We start from the raw sequence: 20,276 nt of genomic DNA, 5'->3' as shown, positions 1-20,276 counted from the left end.
TGTTGGTTGAGTTGAGTGTTGACGATAGACTCAACTGTCAACCATTTCAAAAATAGGGCCCCAGGTACCTTTTTCGAGTATTGAATTGCTTATTTAAAAAAATATTCATTTAGAGGACACAATTTTTTTTTTTAGATGTCACTGCTATTGTATAAAGTTCCACTTGAATATAATAATGTCATCAACTGTTGATCCGGGACCTCATAAAAATAACACACAGATGCAAATTATTTGCAGCTACTGGATGACAGTGTGTCATTGGCTAAGTTCAATGGAAAAGTTGGAAAAATCTCTTCTTTTGGTAGCGCCCAAAACCTCCCATTAAAGCATCTTTTTATGTTTATAAATGTGTTTTTTTGAGTTTTATGGCTTTAATCAAAAATCTTAATTAACTGTAAAGAAAATTTTGTTATATCATACCTGTTATGGGTTCTACAGCCTTTTCGTCATAGTTTCCTGTAACAGATAATCAGAAATGATACCATTAACTATAGTCAACAGTAAATATATTGCAGTTTGAACAAATTGGATGAACTAAATTAATAGATTTCATCATTGATGGAGAAGCCAAAACATAACACTGATATTTCGTCCTGATGTAGGAATCTTTCACAGAGGCGTCTCCAGGAATATTTTTTGGATAGGCCAGACTAGGGTCAAGAAGGAGTTTTATGGGCTTTGTGGAGCAAAAAGGGGAACATTTTAAAATTTAAATGCAAAATAATAAGGTTTAATGCTTTCCGTGTATCTACATATAATTAAATTTCTTTGTTTATTTATAATTTTGAAATATCTACCAAAACTCTGGAGCCGCCCCTGCGAGGAGAGTATATGGAAGAGAAAATGATTAAAGAACAGCTAGTCTCTGAAGAAGTCCTACATCAGGATGAAATATCAGTGTTGGGTTTCGTGTCCTTGTATTGTGTATCTATTAGCCCCTGGACTCCAATTTTCTCAGGTAAACTAGCTGATTTCCTTTTCAAACAAATCCCTTGCTATATAGGCAATTGGCTTTCCTTTAAAATAGTAAATACATTATAATGGTATTTATTGTGACTTTATCATAAAGTTACTATGGGTCCAAAACCTACAAAGGCTTTTCTAGTTCAATGCACTCTTCAACCTTATAGTTAGTTTATCTCATCACTTGGGAGTAAAATGACTATTTTCGACCCGAGCTCAAGTTTCACAAACATGGCAAAGCTGAGGTACAATACCCCCACCACAGCAAACCTGCAGACTAAGCAAATTTCCATTTACCTGATTGGATTTTTAATAAAATCTATTACATAAAACTAGAGGTTGTCCAGTGTTCGAAAACTTAATCAAAAATATTTTCAAGATGAGCTCGTTCGCATCGCTCAATCATGTCCTGGTTGAAGTTCGTTTGCTACGCTTACTCGCCATTAGGTTGGAGCTCGTTCGCTGCGCTCACTTGCCTTCAGGTTTAGCTTGTTTGCTACGCTAACTCGCCTCCAGGTTGAAGTTTGTTCGAAATGCTCACTCACCTTTTGGTTGCAAATTAGCTGTTTTCATAAATAAAAAAATAATAGTGCTGTTAACCCCCTGTTTGTGCTCCCTATTCACTTTTTAATGCTATTAAACATCACAGAATCAAATTGTTTAGTTGAACCAGCTGTTAAGATTCTTTAATTCCATTTAAATATAAGTACTCATAAGGTTAACATGGGAAACTATCAGAGCCACTAGGGCGGAGCACAAAAGGATTTTTGAGATAAGAATGTGCCTAAATGTTAATAGAGAATGTGAGCCATCATCATGCCAAATTTCAGCCCAATCCTTCCAGTAGTTTATGCGTGATTGAGCAACACACAAACACACAAACTCACAAAATTTCAGATTTATAATATTAGTAAGATAAGTGAACTGTTGTAGTTTGCTTGTTTATGGATATATTTGGACCAAACCTGGCAAATATATTTATTTTATACTAAGCTATTAATATTTTTTGAAAAAAAACACACTTTATTACCCTCCCTCTAGGCAGCAAACCTAGGTACTTGTTAAACCTAATATTATTTGAATAGATTTACTGTAATTGAAAATCAAGTCAGGCAAATGGAAATTCACTTAGTCTGCAGGTTTGCTGCGGCAGGGGTATTTCCTTGTTATTTTATTCAACCAACATAGTTACTTGGCAACCCATAAGGCTAATGTTAAATTTTAACAATTTCAAACGAGTTGTGTAGCAACGAATTTTCCTGAGGTAGATGGTGTCCCCAATCACGTTTTTAGAGCCACAAGTCCCTAATTCTAAAATTTATTCAAAATCCTTCCGCTGGATTTCGAGATATATGTTACAGACAGACAGACAAACAGACATTACTCGTATTATAGAATAGGATCTATATAGCATATACAGGGTGTTTCCAGAATTTGTGTCAGATATTTTTAGGGTATTATTCCTGGGTAAGAAACATATCCAAATGTCATATTTAAACTGCCAGGAAGTCCTTAGTTACTCAAACAGCCATAATTTTGTTTTTTGTTTATTATTTTTTTTTCTAAAAAATGGTTAAGCATAAGAAATTGAAAACACAAACATTAATATGAGAACCAGACAAAGCTACAAAAAGATTATGATGATTTTTCAAATTCATAAAACAAAATGGCGGCCATTTATAGTTTAGTTCCTTAAATAATTAAAAAACGGTTAATTTTACAAAAATTGTACAAGAGTAACTTTTATAGGCAATTTAATTAAAAATCAATTGACAACTTATTTTTTAAGATTGGACGAATATTAACTAAGATATGGTAGCTTTAGTGATACGTGACCGCTGGAGGTTAGTTGCAGTGCATGCTGAGGCATGCGGCTAAAGTCTGCCGCAACAATGCAAAAGTCTCTGTCCGCTTTGCAAGATATCTATCCATTTTAGATGTATGTATGTATGTATTGTGAAAGGGGTGGACTCGTGGTTCAAGTACGTCAACCGAAGCTTGTTGTGCATCCCACTTGCCACAATAACTGGGTAAGCCTATGCCTGTGTCCGTGTCCTTGACTAGGTGCAGGAGCTTTTGCCCAATGTTAGCGTCTGGTTCATCACCTGGCTGTGTTAGACCAAACAGAGCCCTTCTCCTAGCCCCAAGTCCTTGACAGTCCAGAATAATACGTGTTTTGCAGTCTCATCAGACTGGTTGCAAAGTCGACACTCCTGATTGTCATTGACAATTCCTGGAGTGTAGAGATTTTTCCTGAAATGGCCGTGTCCAGTGATAAGAGCAAGTACTTGCTTGACCTGCCCTCTCCCCAGCTTTAGCAGCTAGCAAGTGAGGAGGGTGCTAGGTTCTGAGAGCAGTTTTTTGCTAAGTGATTGCTAGGATAATTACGCCAACGCTCTAGGTGTTGTCCCCTGGACCGTTTGTTGATTTTAGATTATTTCAAACAATAATATAATATTAAAATATTAAGAGACCATAAAATACATAAAAATATTGTTTATGTATAAGGGCAAAATTTTCTAAATTAGTTACCATTATTATAGCCCCTCATATCTAAGAAGGTTGCCGCAAACCGATTTTCAAATATCTCAAATGGTTGAAAAGTTAAGGGGGGGGGGGTGTAAGTTACTTTTCAGCCACCCTGTATATATATAAATTTGAACGAATAGTGTTTTTGGCCTCTAGGGATATCAAAATTAAAAAGTATATCCGTCCCGGCTCTAGGTCTTATTGTGACCCCTAAGATAATAGCTAATTCCCTATATAGATATTCGCTAAAATGAGCAAGGGTTAAAAAGACACATTTTGGCCGTGTGATTAACCATATTTTTTGTCATATTGCACATTTTTAAGCAAACAAAATTAAAAACAAGGATAACATTAGATGACTATCAAACCGACTTCCAACTTGTTTGAAATTTTGTTAATGCAAACAAGCAGCTGTTTGGTAAGTGATTCAATTAATTTGACTATTATGATTGTGTTGGTGTACATTATTCTATCAATATGTTCAACTATTAACAAGAATGCAACAATAAGATAACCGATTAAACTGTGATACATTACCTCTTTACATGCAATTTAATTGCTTACAATCAAAGTTTACAAGTGAGTTTAAAACAGCTGACTTTTACTCCCTAGGGAGGAAAAGAGCTACTGTGCTGTGTGTTGTTCCCCAGTGCATGTATTTAAAAAGGCAGTTTTTGCTACAGTAGGCCTACGATGAAAAATAAAGAAAGTAGCAGGGTTGACAGATGCTTTAGTTTCATGCACACAAAACTTAGTATTGTTAATTAGCATCCTGCCACAGCACTTGGTTGATGCTGGTCATTCATGGTCACTGCTGTGGTTGTTGGTGTTATCACTCCGATACTTGACTTTTGGATCCTCGTTCGGGACAGATGCCCTAGTCAGCTACAATCTCTACACAGCATCATCAAGATGTGTGAGTTAGTTGATTGCAGCATTGCAAATACTATTTTTCATTGCACTGTTTCTTTAAATAATTTAGACGACTCCTGTATCTTTGAATCATACTTATAATTAATTATAAATTACAGTGTAAGACCCGTTCTTTTACCATTGCAGTTTTATGATTAATTTTATTACCAGAAATGAATGAATATGAAGCTTTGTAGCCAATTGAAGATCCTCCATTTGCGTAGAAGCGGACCAGCAGCGAAGGTCCTGACGTGATGATGGCTGGTGGACGAAATAAAGCTCCACTGCTTACCTCGATCCTTTGTCCATTCCAGTCATAAAACTGCAACCAAAATATACCAGGAAAATTATGCAGCAAAGAAGAAAGAGATCTTTGAACTAAACCCATCTTATATTAGAATACATATATCTATTAAGATATATATGTACAAGATATATGTCATTAGACTTGCCAATAAAAGTATAGAATGAAACACATAACAGATTTTTTAAATGATTCAAAATCTCGTTTGACCATAGACAAATAGAATAAATATAGACTGTCAAAGGAAGGTTCCGCGATGTGCCCCTAGAGCATCCTTGGTGTTTGATTCGCTGCTGTCGTCGGCTTCTCACCGTAGACGCTGCAGCGGTGTGAGCCGTAACTACACAGCACTCCTAGCGGTGGACGCCAGAACATATGTTAACCACAGCACTGATGCTGTCGGTCTATATTTCATTATTTTTGTCTATGGTTTTGACACAGAATCAGAAAATAATGATCTGTATACATTTAAAGACGTATCTTTCATCCAAAAGAACCGTGCTTAACTGTGTTTTAATCCAAAAATTATCATTTTATAATTTTCTACATAGATTTTTTGTTTTGTGTATTTTTTATGGAAATACATGTAGTTAAACTGCCAGTTCTTTGTGTTGGATCTACAACCCAACTTTCCATTGGAAGACTTTGAATGTTATGTTCACCATTGTTATTTTGTTCTTATCAGTCTGTCACACTCATGGCCAGAATATAGTGCAAAATAAATATTGTAAGTAGGTAATCACCGATAGGCTTACAGTATATTTGTATTTGATCACTAGGGCCTAAAGTGACTCTTTTTGACCCGAGGTCAGGTTTTACTTGGAAAATGAGCGAGGGTAAAAAGACACTTTTTGCCTGTGTGGTAAACTATATTTTTTGTCATATATATTGCATCATTAATTAACAAACTAAGCTAGAAAACAAAATAAATTTTAAGATAACGTCTTACATGAATGTAGGCTACAATCAACATGATTGGTAGGGCATTATTGATCACACTTCTCCACGTTGCTGTTTTCTGAATTTTAAGATCTATTATCTGATCTAAAGTATTAAAAAGTCATCAAATGAATAAATTGCCCTCCGTATCAAATATTTATTTATCCACTTTAAGACATTATCCACGTGCAGATCCCAAATTAGATTTCTATCAATGATAAGGCCAAGAAATTTAGTATTTTCAACTTGCATAATTTCCTCATTATCTATGAAAATATTTATTTCCTCTTTAATTTGTCTTTGTTTAGTGCAAAATGATATGCAGTTAGTCTTATGAGTGTTCAAAATTAAATCGTGAGTACCTATTAAAGAAATCTTTAATTTTTGCTAACTCCACAAAGGAGTGAATTTCTAATTCTATACCAGACATTATAAAGTTTGAATCATCGGCGTACAAAAAGAGGTGATTTTTGATAGAGTTTAATTTATTTAGGCAATTCGGCATATCACTTATGTAGCAGATAAATAATAATGGTCCAAGTATTGACCCTTTGGGGTACTCCATATTTAACTTTTTCTGATGTTGACTTGAATATTGCCAGTTCTTGATACTTCTATATATTGTTCTCTGATTCAAACCATTTTAAATATGAATTTGTGATTCCTAGGCTAATAAGTTTGTCAATCATTTTTGAGTGGGAAATACTGTCAAAGGCTTTTGATAAATCCGTAAAAATTGTGGTAACTTTCTCTTGCTTATCTAATGACTATGATTGATTCAACAAAACTTATTAAAGCAGTGGGTGGATTTATTTTCTCGAAAGCCATGTTGTTCGTGATTAAAAAGATCATATAGTGCTAGGTGTCTTATGAGATTTAATTGCATTTCTTTTTAAAAAATTTTGATATTGATGGAGGAATATAAATTGGTCTATAATTTTGAATACCCCTTTTTGTACACCAGTATGACCTTAGAGATTTTAAGTTGTTTTGGAAAAATGCCTGAAATAAAGGAAGAATTTATCATATGCTTTAAGGGTTTTAACAGGGACTCCTTGGCATATTTAATAATCTTTATTGGAACTTCGTCAAAGCCACTGGACCATTTATTTTTAAGAGTGTCGATTATTTTATTTATATCACTTTCGTCAATTAGCGGACACATGAAAGTTGGGATCTGTTTATTACTTTCTTCATACCAACAGCTTGATCTGATCTACCATCTAACATATTTTCAATTATACTGACAAAAAAGTTATTAAAACACTATTAGCAACATGTAATGGGTTTGAGACTTCACAATTACCTAGTTTTAAAACATGATTTTATTATAAGTTGGCTGGAGTTTTTCTCGTCTCCTTATTAATAATTTCTGGAAAGTAAATAAAAGAAACATCTTATAACACTTAAAACATATATTCACGCTTATACTGTTACTCACAAGACGGTAAATATACACAAAAGATGTTAAGTAGTGATCGATTTTGATTGGACACTCCAATCATCATCAGATCCAATAGGCGAATGACAAGAATCCTGAATGGCGTCCCTACTAATAATAATACTAATAATAGTAATAATGTTCCACAAAGTTTTAATTATATATTTTTAGAGTTTTTAATTTTATCACTAATAATTACGTTTTGCACTCATGACATTTAATTTATATTGTTGCATTTTTTTTCGTTAATTGAGTTTTAAGAACCTCCGACCCGGATTCATGAACTATAGTCCTCGCCACCCTAACTTGAGGCAGCCCAAGGCCGCACGACATATATCTAGTGCGGCCTTGGGCTGCCTCAAGTTAGGGTGGCGAGGACTAGGTTGTTTAATTCAATGAGATCATTTTTGTTCTTTTTTAGGTTCTTTGTAATCAAATTTGTTCTCTTTTGGTGCTTGTAATTTTTTTCTGACTTTTGGAAAAAATAAATTAAAGTAATATTGTAAGATATTGTGGAATGTGTCATATTTACTTTCTATACTTGAATTAAAAAGAGTAAACTAATTTTCTTTTTCCAATAGTGATTCGAACAATTTCATATTGTCTAGGGAAAAATTTCTACCCCAGTAATTCAGAGTACTGTAGTATTATATATCTTTTTAGGACGTGTGAGTAGTTCCATGATTACCTGATTACCTGATTACCTTCCTCTTCACCAAGACCAGCTTTGCCGGATAGGTTGTGTCATAATAAAATAAAAATAAAAATAATAATTGATAATTTCTATTTACAATATATACATACAATCACTTTTAATTATGGCGGTGGATCAACCCTATTTATTCACTGTTTCAAAGTATTCGTCAAGGCTATAAAAAGGTTTGGTTACTAGCCAGGACCTAAGGGCAGTGCTAAATTTCTTTATATCAAGGTTTTTTGGGGCAAGCTGTTGTAGATCCTAATTGCTATGGTCGGGAAGGCATTCTTCGTCTTAGCAAGTCTACAGAAGGGAATGTCAATTTCATGGTGTCGTCTTGTCTGGTGTTTATGAACGGTATCTCTGGTTGGAAACTTATGGATGTTGCTTTTAACATGTGTTGCACATAGTAGAATGAAGTGGCTAAAGACCGTTAAGATATTTGTTTCAACAAAAAGAGGCTGGCAGTGGTCCAGTCTTTTGCTGAAAGTTATAGTCCTGACAGCCTTCTTCTGCTGCAAGAGAACATCATTACAATTAGGCGCATGCCCCCAGAGCAGTAGGCCATAGCTCAGCACGCTATGGAAAAGAGCATGGTAGACCACCTTTAAATATTGTGGAGTTACTAGCTTGGTAAGCTTGCGTAACAGGCACACGACTATTGACAGCCTTCTACAAACAACTTCGATATGATCTGCCCACGTCAGTTTAGGGTCGATGGTGAAACCTAGCAGATGGACTTTGGTTTCGATTTGGGGATATCGAGTTAGGGTGCATACGATTTTTTGGGTCTTCTCCTCGTTCAGCTTAAATCTGTTGGCTGAGAACCATGCCTTATAGCTTCATCAAAAAGTGTTTCAGCCGTGTCTAGCGCACGCGCAGGGGTAGAGCCCGTTGCAAAGATGGTGGTATCGTCTGCAAACCTGAGAGAAGAACCATTTAGCTCAAGGTCGTTGATTGATACCAGAAATAGTACTGGTCCCAAGACCGATCCCTGAGGAACGCCGTGTTGGATTGTCAGAGGTCTTGACTGGGCACCGCTAAGAGAGATTACCTGCTGCCTATTTTCCAGATAGGACTTGATTAACGTGAGAGCCACGCCCCCAACCCCATAGCGTTCAAGTTTGTCTGTAAGTATGCTGTGTGATATACAATCAAACGCTTTGCTTAAGTCACAAAGTGTTAAGGCAAGCGAGTCGGATGCCTCAAAGGCAGTTTGCACTCTGTTAACCAATTCAGAGACGGCAGAAGTTGTTGAATGGTTCTTTCTGAACCCATGCTGTAGGTTTGAGAGCAGATTGTTCGATTCAAAATAATTCACCAACTGATCTTTAATGACGGACTCAAGGCTTTACTAAAGACCGGTATCAATGAGATGGGCCGGTAGCTGTTTAAGTTGGACGGGTCACCCTTTTTGTATATGGGTACCGTACGAGCCACTTTTAGGATTTTGGGAAAGGCCCCTACTTTTAGGCAGCTGTTTATAACCATAGCTATAATGGATGCGCAATTTCACTCACTATTGCCTTAAGATCTAATGTGGTCATCCCATAAATATCCTGACTACTAGATGGTTTTAGCCCAGAAACTAATTTCCTTATGTAAATTGAATCTACAGGATTCCATTTGGTTAGGTTATCTGCGGTCGGCTGACTTAGGCCATTCATACTATTCAGGGGGTTCAAGTCTGTATTTGGAATGCTATTAACAATATCATGCACATTATCCACTAGGAACCTGTTAAACTCGTCTGGGCTAGCATTGCTTAACATAGTTTTAGAACTAGATTTCCCTCTGGACTCGTTTACTAGGGACCAAGCTGCCTTGCAGGGGTTTAATGCAGTTTCTGTTTTTTTTTTTTTTTTTTTTTTATATTGCACAGTTTTTTTGCCTCATCTACTTTAAGTTTGTAGGAATTTTTAGCTTTGCTATACATAAAACGAAGATGTTCATTCAAGTGTTCACAAGAGGCCGATAGGTACCTGTCTCTTAAGGCTAAAACTAGATTCTTATATCTAGCCAGGTCTGGCGTATACCATGAATTGACCTCCAACCTACCATGTTTAACCTTACTTAACTTAGGCCTATTAGGAGAAATTCTGACAGTTTTGGAAGGAAAGTAATCATTAAAGATATCATTTACTATAAGAAATTAGCAAAAGACTCTTCCGGATCATTTACCTGCAGAACACGACCCCAGTCAATCTGTGACAAGCTATACCTGAATTGCGGGAGACGATTCTCTTTAATAATTCTAAAGCTCCTAGTATACTCTAGATGCCAAGCAGGAAATATTGGAGTGCTACTCACCAAGCTGTTGTGTGTACTCAGTAAAACTGCTCCATGATCCGGCTCAGTTACTTCTACCTCATAATCCCACAAGTCCAAGTTCGTGGCGATGGTATCCAAGCATCGGTTTCCCCTCGTCGATGCGACACTGGTAATGAATAGGCCGTGTGCTCGGAGTAGGTTTGTAAAAGTTCTTGTGTGTAGTTCGTCACAGTTTAGCGCAATATTGAAGTCACCTCCTAGTATGATTGTTTTCTTTAAATTGGATAAATCAGAGAGACAGATATCTAGTCCTTCAAAAAAATTGTCAATGTTGCCGTTGGGAGAGCGATAAACACTAAAAAATATCATTTGTGTTCCCAATAACTCAATTCCAGACACTTCAAAATCTAGCTCAGCGCAGTATCTTTCCAAGTCTAATTGTTTTATTTCTAGGGTATCGTTTACAAAGATAGCCACTCCTCCACCAAGCCTTTGCCTTCTGCAGAAGCATGATGCCAGTTGAAAGTTTTCTAATTATGAGTAAAAATCACGTTCTTCTTCAACCAACCAATGCTCACTGATACATAGGATATTTAGCTTGCTCTCACAGCAGAATATTGGCATTAGATTAAATTTAGTCCTGAGACATTGAACATTTAGGAAAGCTACTTTGAATACATTAGATTTATTTACAATATCTACACTTGTAAGGTCTAAAGACTTGTCTAATGAGTTGTCATGATCTGATAAGGCTTTTACAATACCCTCAGTTTTAATTTGATCCTTATGAATGTTAGTTAAAATATTATCTATGCACGTTTTTGAGGTAGATATTGAGATAGAATATCGTGGGAAAATCTATTATATAATTCATACCACATCTCAGTAGAATACGTTTTAACTCTTTTAGCTCTGGTGAATCTTTAAGAGTGTCAATATTAAAGTCACTCACCAATTATAATCAATTTTTTTTTCTTACTAGATTATTATTTAGTTTATTCAGTCGGTTTAAAAACTCTGAGTTTTCAAAGTGTGGGGTTCTATAAATTCCTACCAGCAAAAAGTGGAAATTATCTACTATACTTTAAATTTAACACAACAAAACTCCAACAATTTATCTTGGCAAAGCTCTTCTCCCATTTTTAATAGCAGTGGTTTCCCCTTTATGCTCTCCTTTGATAAGATTAAAACACCTCATCCAGTTGTTGTGGTGCGAGAATGAGTTATTTTTTGGTAATTATCAAGGTTAAATCTTTCCATATCATAGTGATTTATGTTATGTTCTGATAAAACAATTATATCAGGATCTATCTCTGTTAATGATACTTCCAATTGGTCAATTCAAGTTATTAAGTTTTGAATATTCTTATGAAAAATCTTTAGATTTCTGATATTTAGGTTGTTTTCATCCAACTGGGACTCTGAGATGTAATTTATTGAGAGTTTAAAGTAGAGCTTAAAAGGTTCACATCTGCTGTTTGTGTATTAAATTGATTTCCCTTGATCACTTCACTTTGAGCTATGCTCTGCTTTTCCACAACACAATTACCAAACTGCTGCTGGCTTTGTCTCGCTGCACTGAAGCCTGCTGTGGCCTGTGGGACGAAGATGCTGGCATGGTTGAAGGGAGGCTGCTGGTGTTTGGGTTGTGTACAGTGGCTGATTGATGCTGTGTCCCCTGACTTGTATTGCCAGTAGCTTGCTCTTTGCCACCATGAGCATATACAGTACGTGGATGTCTGGTGAGGATGTTCTGGTTGGCTGCGCGACCCAAAAGTGACATCAGTTCCTCCTGCGTCTACTGTAATACCTGCATCGTTGTCAGTCGTCAAAACCACTTCTACAGGAGGATTACTACTTGTGAGATGTTGGTAGTATGAATCTCGAGGCATGAGTTCTTTAGTATTTGAGCAGTCCACTTCACCGTACTATTCACTTCACTGTACTGTTTTCACTCAACGTTCTTCTCAGAGCACTAACAAAGTCATGGTGAGAGAGTCCATTCCTCAAAACCCGAGGCGATATTTGATTGTAACACACAATATAAATTGTGGCATCTGTAGCGTGTTGGAATTCAAAGAGGTTGTTGAAGAAATGGTCTATTTTAATTAAGTCTCTCACGCATCCCATTGGGGAACAAACTAATGCCTTAAGTTCTCTTTTTGTAAAATCGTCTGTCAATTGCCTGAAAGCACTATCATATTCTTGAATTGAAGGTTTACCATAGTAATTTGGTTTGGTTACCAGGCTGTATACTACTGGTCCATTCAAAATCTTTTGGCATGTTAGTCTTTCAGATATGTAATCTGATTCTGTATTATTACCCCATTTACACCTGAATTTGACCGCAACTCCAGCAGACATGTAACGAAGATAAGTAAAATCAGCAGATATTGTGTGCGCAAAATCTGCTGAGGTGTCTGTTTCCCATTTTACTCATGGCATCAAACATGTCATTCTCCACTAGGCTATATTGATTTTTCTTGTTGAATTGATTTTTATAATGAATCTCCTAGCGTTGTTCATAATGAATAGACGAAACGATTAAATAACTTACTAAACAGCTGCTTGTTTCCATTAGGAAATTAAAATAAAATTAGTTGGAACTAGAAGTAGTTTTGAGAGGTGTTCAAAGATAACTATTTTAGTTTTGTAACATACTTTGTTCAAATAATGGTGCAATATGACGAAAAATATAGTTCATCGCACGGGCAAGAAGTGTCTTTTCAACCCTCGCTCATTTTCCGACCTCGGCTCCGCTTCGATCATAAAACTTGAGCTCTAATCAAAAAGAGTCACTTTAGGCCCTAGAGATGAAATATACCTACTATTATTGTAAATGTTATGCAGGATAACAAGGTTTGATAGAAATGTGATTTGAGTGTTTGAAATGTTTATAAGAACACAACACCTAACCCAACCTCCATGATTGAGACTCCGGCCAGCTGGAAGTCGTTAAACAGAAGTCTGACTCTACAACTGGCACCAGCGTCTGCCTCACAGCTGATGATGTACTCAGCGCCGAGGTCCCGAGGGTACTGGCTGGGGAAGAATGGGGACGTTATGATACCTCCGACGCTAGAGTTGCTCACAGTTCCCATCATAGCTGTGCTGCTAGGCTTACCCACTAGGTGCTGTCGATTCCCTGTGTAAAAGTACACTGATTTACATTTTATTAAATTTTGTAACCCATTTGCCTCTCAAGCCTTGCTCAAGCCTTATGCTCAAATCTTAGCAAGCCTTGCTTCACTGTTACATCACTGGGGAGGGAATAATATCAGATCATGCTGAAGTAGTTTTAAAATTCTTTATTAGTAAAAATAAGAACAACAGTTGCTTAGATAACAAAGAGGATTCTTACAATAGGAAACCATCCTTGTATCATCAACCAGACTTGAAAATTTTGTCAATAAGTTAAGTAATATCGATTGGTCTACCTTGTATTCTATTAATGACACGAACTTAGCTTTTCCATTTTTTCTTAATTTCAGGGTTTTAATTTCAGATTTTAATTTGTACTGTCCTGTTGTAAATGTGAAAAGTAATATTAAGGTTAATAGATGTAATATTTGGTTTACTACAGAATTGGAGACAATGGGTTAATATTTATTGTTATTTTATGACAAATGGAAATGTAGCAAGAATGTAAAATTATATGAACAGTTTTAAAAGGTATAGAAGCGTGTTCGGTAAACTTGAACATTTAAATTCATCCTCTTTGTTTTACTTAAAACTAACTCTCTTCTCAGCAACATGTGTTTGTTGTCATATTAAATTATTCCTTTTTATTATATTGTTAACATGTGTTGTATTTCAAATGTAAATAAACAGAGTTATTGTTCTCTTGTAACCATTAAATGTGTGTTCATTTTTCACTCTCTCATATTCATTAATCTCAATATCTCCATCTCTCCACATATTACCCCTCTGGTCCTATTTACCATTACTCTTTCTCATTTTACTTTCTATCTTATTTATTGTCTTTTCTCATAACTCTCTCTAAATATTGTTTTATTCCCAGAATAATAATCACTCTCTGAATTATTCAAAGCGTGTATATACAAACAAGGTAAGAGAAGCCAAAATTACTGCTAATGGCAAACTTACTCAATCCAAAAATACATGCAAATAAGCTTGGGAAATAATCAGAAAAGAATCAGGACAGATTAAAACATTTTCCAAAACAACTTTAACACCCATCACTCTCAACGATTTCTTTACTTCTGTTTCAAACAACACACAAAATAAACTCAATAATGATGATAAAGTAATTACTCATTTTGAATTAAGTTATTGAGTAACTGTCCTATACCATATTCTAATACTCCTGACATCCGGACATTTAAATGGAGCCTTGTTGATAAACAAGTCCATTCTTTGGTCTGTAAACTATGTACACTATGGTTCCCGTAATGAAGATTTGTTTGGACTCTCCAATTTTACTTTTAAATACTTAGTTGATTTTATCCTGGAACCTTTAACACATCTTATAAATTTTGCTTTGATTGACGGCAAGATTCCTGATTGTTTAAAAACCTCCAGAGTAACGCCCATTCACAAGAAAGGCGACAAGAATGTCCCATCAAACTATCGCCCAATAGCTTTGGTTCCAATCTTAGGAAAAATAATTGAAAAATGTATGCTTGAGCAGCTACAACACTTTTTAACTGTGAACAATCTTTTATATAAAGGTCAATACGGCTTTAAAGCCAACTGTTCAACCACAAAGGCTGTAGAAGAATTAATTAACCTAGTTTTGCAAGGGCTTGAACTGTTTGAAGACAAGTCGGTGACAGGTACATGCCTTATTGATTTGACCAAGGCCTTCGACACAATCTCCCATCCCATTATTTTTGATAAACTATATTACTATGGCATTAGGAACCGTGAACTAAACATCATATTCAATCCTACCTTGAAAACTGTAAACAGCACGTGATAGGAGATGATTATTCTGATATTTTGGAATTGAATGCTGGTGATCCGCATTCTACACTCAGGAAGAATTTTTAAATAGTGACATATCATGTTTTGAATCTAAATAGGATATTGTATATATTGAAATTTATAACTGACGTATGACACTATTTTTAAGTACTGTTGTAACAATGCCTATCACAAAATGTTATGTTTAATGGCTGCAATCAATCTTATTGACTCTCCACATGGACCTGGGGCCTGTAGAACTTATCAAGCAAAGCAAAAAATCATCCTATACAGTTCAAGAATAAACTGTACCTACTGACAGACATTAGTAAAGTCACCAGGATGGATCTAAATGCTGTCGTGGATTCTTGCCCATTGCAATACTGACTAAGCCACCAACTCATCCAAGATTGAGGGTATTTAACCAACTAAAACTTCCATGGCTAAATTATTTGTTAAAAACTAGGTGAGTTATTTTGTAGACTAAGCAACCACAAGTACACTTCTCATCCCATTGTAAATTTTGAAGCTCGTTTCTATATCTAGTTCATGTCCGGTGGCACTGGGCATTAGTATCGACAAAATTTTGTTTCTATTATTTCAGGGTAAATTTAATAATTTGTACTTTACTGTTTGGTTATATAACTATAGGGTACGAGTTATTTTTTATGATTATATTGTTTTATTTCGTTAAACAAGGTTTTAAATGGCTGAAATAACAAGAAACAAATTGTAAACAAAACATGACCTCTACTACAGTGCACCGGACAGAACAAATAATAAAATTGGTTTCAGCTGTTCCATAAGGATGAGAAATCTGTTATTTACATCAAGACATTTTTGTTAACACGTTCGCGGCGGCATGGGAGCGATCGCTCCCATACGGAACCCTAATGCCATCCTGGTGGGTGCGATCGCTCCCAAGCTGCAATGCAGTACGAAATGATTTATTTTTAAGCCAGGATTAGATCTAGAAACTTGAAACCTCGCACAGCACTGCTCATTAGTATACTGTATTTTGTTGTGGTATAGGTTGGTAGTAAATTTCCCCGTAAAATCCCCGTCTGGCAATCTCAAAAATCTACTTTTTGTCCCGTCTTTTTCCCTCCATTTGGCAATACAATTCCAATGGGACCGGCTACGTTCCAAGCAGTGCTGCTTGCTATCTGTGGGTGTTTAGCGAACTACGTTGACTCTCGTTGTAAAGCAGGACATCCTCGCACGTTATTTGCTATTCGTCAGACCGAAATTGGAAAACCAATCACACGCGGCATTTGGGTTTGTTCGGCGCTGAGGGCTGCGCCGCACTGGGAATACGCCCGCCATTTGACGTGCCGCCGCGAACGTATTAATGAAGTAGAAATAGCTATAATTTCAGATGGTTGAGTTGATGAACTGTACTTACTTTCTGAAGAGTATTCTAATGTGAAAGCATGTTTGTGAGCCTGACTGAAGAGCAATGCCAGGACCAACGTCCTTGTCTGGCTGCGAAACACAGGTGGTGACAAGGAGGGAGGGAAGTGGCCACAGAACGGAGTGCCTGGACACACATGTAAACATTAAACAATACAGTAACCTTATCTCTTACTTCCTTGTTAATAATAAAAATATTAATTTTTAGTATAATGTATTGGAGTTTTTGGAGAGGAGAATTATGGCATTATAATTCCCACTATGGCAGTATATATGGTATGTAAAAAATATGTTTCTTACATACATTACATTTAAATACATCATTATGCTATAAAAGTAAACAATAAATCATGCGGTTAGTCTTTGACTATTAATTAGTCAATGGGTTAGTGCAACACTGTAGCTAAATCATCAAAACAGGTCAGACACTTAAAGTATGTTATATGTTAGCACCGGTTATACTGTAGTTAATAAAGACAAATATTTAGTTTTTCTTATTTTTTTAGTACTTAATGTATGTAATGTATGTATTAAAAAAAAAAAAAAAAACTATTGTCATGGACTTTTCTCTGTTTCACACTGTAGATAAATTCCTTTATTACAAGAGAATGATATGCCTACTGTGGCGATTTGCACATTCAAATTTAAAATCCGTGCCAAACACCTTGGCCAAACGGTCCAATCAGGGACGATTGCGGAAGGATATAAAACAGCTGTTTGAACGACAAGAGTTACAATGGGCAACGCTTCACTTGGAGGGCAAGCATTGTCTTGAACTGACTTATCGACGTTTTTGTACATTCATAAATTATTATCTCTTTTTAGTTCGGAAACATGTTTTTTTTTTTTTTTTGTTTTTTTTATTTGTCCAGAGATTATTTATATTGATATGTATAGCAATATTTGTAAATTCTTGTGTATAGAGTCAATCTGAGATAGAGTGTGTTTTGCGTCTTTTTTTGTGAATACAATTTTTTGAGAGGCCTCAATTGTTTAGGCCGAGGTATTTAACTACTGCAAGTGACAAAGCTTGCAGGATGGTGAACAGAGGCCATCCAGCTGTAAATTCTGTGTCCAGTGGGGAAAGTGTAGAACCTGCGGAGACAGGTAACAAGCTGGTCAAAGTTGTCGTACCCCCTCCCCCTCCACGAGATTCCCTCCGCACGGGTCATGTGGCATTCGCCGAAGAAGAAATAGGGCGCTTTGCGCACGACACAGACTACGACATGCTTCGCTCAAACACTTTGTCAAACAGAAATTGTTTGATATACTCAGACAACGAATTGTTGGAACAAGCTGTTTTTCTTTGATCGCAACACTCTTTTGACTCCGCAGCCATAGATTACATCACGCTCGATGAAGGAATATTTCGTGCCCTTAGGTCGTCTATCCATATGTGAATGAACGTGCCGTGCAACCTAGACGAATTTGATCCCCCCGACTTTCGCGTCGTCACCACATCCAATGTCTCGCAAGTTGACTCTTTTTGTTGCGCCCTCGCAGATGAATCATTTTCCAGCGTGGTCCAACCAACAAGGTTTGTCTAAAATAGATTCCACATCGATGCGTCAAATAATTCGAACTGGTTTCTTTTCTTAAAGATTTGAGACCTATTTTCAACGTTTTACTATCTCACGAGAACGTAATAAATAAAATTGCTTTTGCCCGAGCTCAAGGGTCAATTGTTTAAGTTGTGGGTCGATTCAGTAAATGCTTGATCAGGTTAGAATAGTTTACACGACACAATTTTAAATAGATTCATTCCTTCCATGCGTCGCGTCGTAGGGAAATCAAGGCGATTGAGTTAGCCTACGACACAACAGCCGCGAACGAAATACAAATAATACTATTGTCGTTGATAGCCGAATCCAGCAAGCACCCGTCCACGTTTAACATTGGTAGTACGTTCCACAGCGAGCTGAGGAGACATTTTCAGAATATTGCCAACATTTGTTGTAAATCACGTTCGCGCTCAAAACTACATTTATTACTTCAATCACTTATCAGAGTCTGAGGCTAGTGGGACTTCAGGTTACCCATGTCACACCTGAATGAAAACTTGCCAAACACTAAACTGCTCATAACTTACTTAATTCTTAACTAAATTGAATCAAACTTTCAGAGGACCTTTATGAGCAAGAACAACAGCTAAATTTAACTTGTTGGGCAAGGACCTATGTGATTGAAGTAGCCTTGAATAAATGTAGGCCATGTAGGACGGAAAAACAATATTTTGGATCCGCGTCTACCAGACTATACGTCAACGCAGCTCCCCTGCACATCCTTTCAAAGTGCAGGCCACGAAAACCCTTTTTCTGTCGAAACAAGCAAAACGATTTAAGAAATAGACCCGCCGAGATAATAGTCAGGTGTTTCCGTTACAACCAAGAAGGAGGTATAGCTAGGAACTGTCGGAGTTCTTTAAAATGGTAAATAACATTGACAAGGGGACCTGGTCTCATACAATTAAGGCGAAAATTCCCAACAAAAACAAACTGCAAACTGCGTAGATATGAGCGGTAAATTGCCATTCGCTTATGTTAGGTTAAACAGTTCATCGAATTGTATTACACTAATCGACTCAGGTATAGTAGTAGGTTATTCATCAGCAAAGATCTATTTAACACATTGATAGAGAAACAATTTGATTTCAAATGTCAATAAAGTAAGTCATATAATGGGAACAGCGTGTGGCATACTTTGATGCACACTTTGGTGATCTGGTCATGTGATTTATGATCCTGACCAAATCTTTCATGTTGGAAACGATAACTGGACACATTATTTAAAACAAAGGAGACAATTTACCGCAATTCACAGGCCCTTATATAAGGGCTGGTTCTTATAAGAACCAGCTTTGATGAATGTTTGATTAATTAAAGCATTTATAACACAGACATATCTTAATCGTTCAACATATGGAATATTAATATATAAGTCAACTGGACACAATGTGAACTAAGATTTTGAATGAATGATCAATAATAAATGACGGAATAAATGAGATAGGGGATTTGACTACATGATCTGAAATTACATATTAATTAAATATTACTATTCTACAACACAATACCTCCCAGGGAGCCAAACCCCCCATTTCCTACGTTCTAGCACGGCATCCTTCTGGTTAGGCCGGCGACACACGACAACCGTCCTCGCGTCGTCTCTTCCTACTCCCCTCCGTGCGCATGCGCGACCATAGTGTCCTACGTAGCGTATCATGGTTTGAACGAGGTGGGATATTTAAATCATTGTGGATTGGATTGTGGATTGATTTTGCGTCACCACACAAAATCACGAAGCCATGATTCATTTAAAGTTAGGCAAATTTTCTTGAAACTACAAATTTTGAAAACTGCAAATTAGAAAATTATCCTACTAATATTAAGTGAGAAAGTTTGGATGTTTGTGACAAGTAAACGTGACAAATACTTGTCGGATTGGGCTGAAATTTATAGTGATGATAGCTCACATTCCTGATTAACAAATAGACGCATTATTATCTTAAAAATCCTCTCGGGCTCCGCCCCAGTGGCTCTGGAGTTTCCCATGTTAACCTTATAAATGTTTTTAAAAGGAATTAACAAATTTTGTCAGCTGTTTCAACTACACAATTTGGTTCTTTCATATTGAATAGCATTAAAAAGTTTATTTACAGCACTATCTATATATTTAATACGCTAGGCATATTTTTTTCATAATTGTTTTGGAGTGGTGGTGCTACCGATCTCCATGTTCAAGGTGTCGTTAGAAAGGTCTTAGCATGTAGTTTTGCCATCAAACAAAAAAACTTTGGAATTCCATCAGGACTCGCCCCAGTGGCCTTCAAAGTTCCCATGTTATTCTTAGGGAGAAAATGTTTGTTTATATTTGAACAGATG

General features: G+C 36.4%; 1 protein-coding gene across 1 annotated transcript in view; it reads right to left on the bottom strand.

The window, feature by feature from the left end:
- LOC129004970 (uncharacterized) overlaps positions 1-20,276 on the bottom strand; it is a 123,245-nt gene that overhangs the window by 76,239 nt on the left and 26,730 nt on the right. Inside the window, exons 4-7 of the mRNA XM_054433700.1 lie at positions 16,388-16,522; positions 12,978-13,201; positions 4,573-4,726; positions 421-456 (exon numbers count right to left, since the gene is read on the bottom strand). Of these exons, the coding sequence (XP_054289675.1) occupies positions 421-456; positions 4,573-4,726; positions 12,978-13,201; positions 16,388-16,522 (549 nt within the window). The remainder of the gene's footprint in view (positions 1-420; positions 457-4,572; positions 4,727-12,977; positions 13,202-16,387; positions 16,523-20,276) is intronic.

The sequence above is a fragment of the Macrosteles quadrilineatus genome, unplaced genomic scaffold (assembly GCF_028750875.1).
Source record: "Macrosteles quadrilineatus isolate MER2022 unplaced genomic scaffold, UCM_ALF_1.0 Scaffold_13__1_contigs__length_4303367, whole genome shotgun sequence".
NCBI classification, from domain to species: domain Eukaryota; kingdom Metazoa; phylum Arthropoda; class Insecta; order Hemiptera; family Cicadellidae; genus Macrosteles; species Macrosteles quadrilineatus.
The sequence above is the reverse complement of the archived record's forward strand: the minus strand, read 5'-3'. Positions and strand labels throughout refer to the sequence as shown.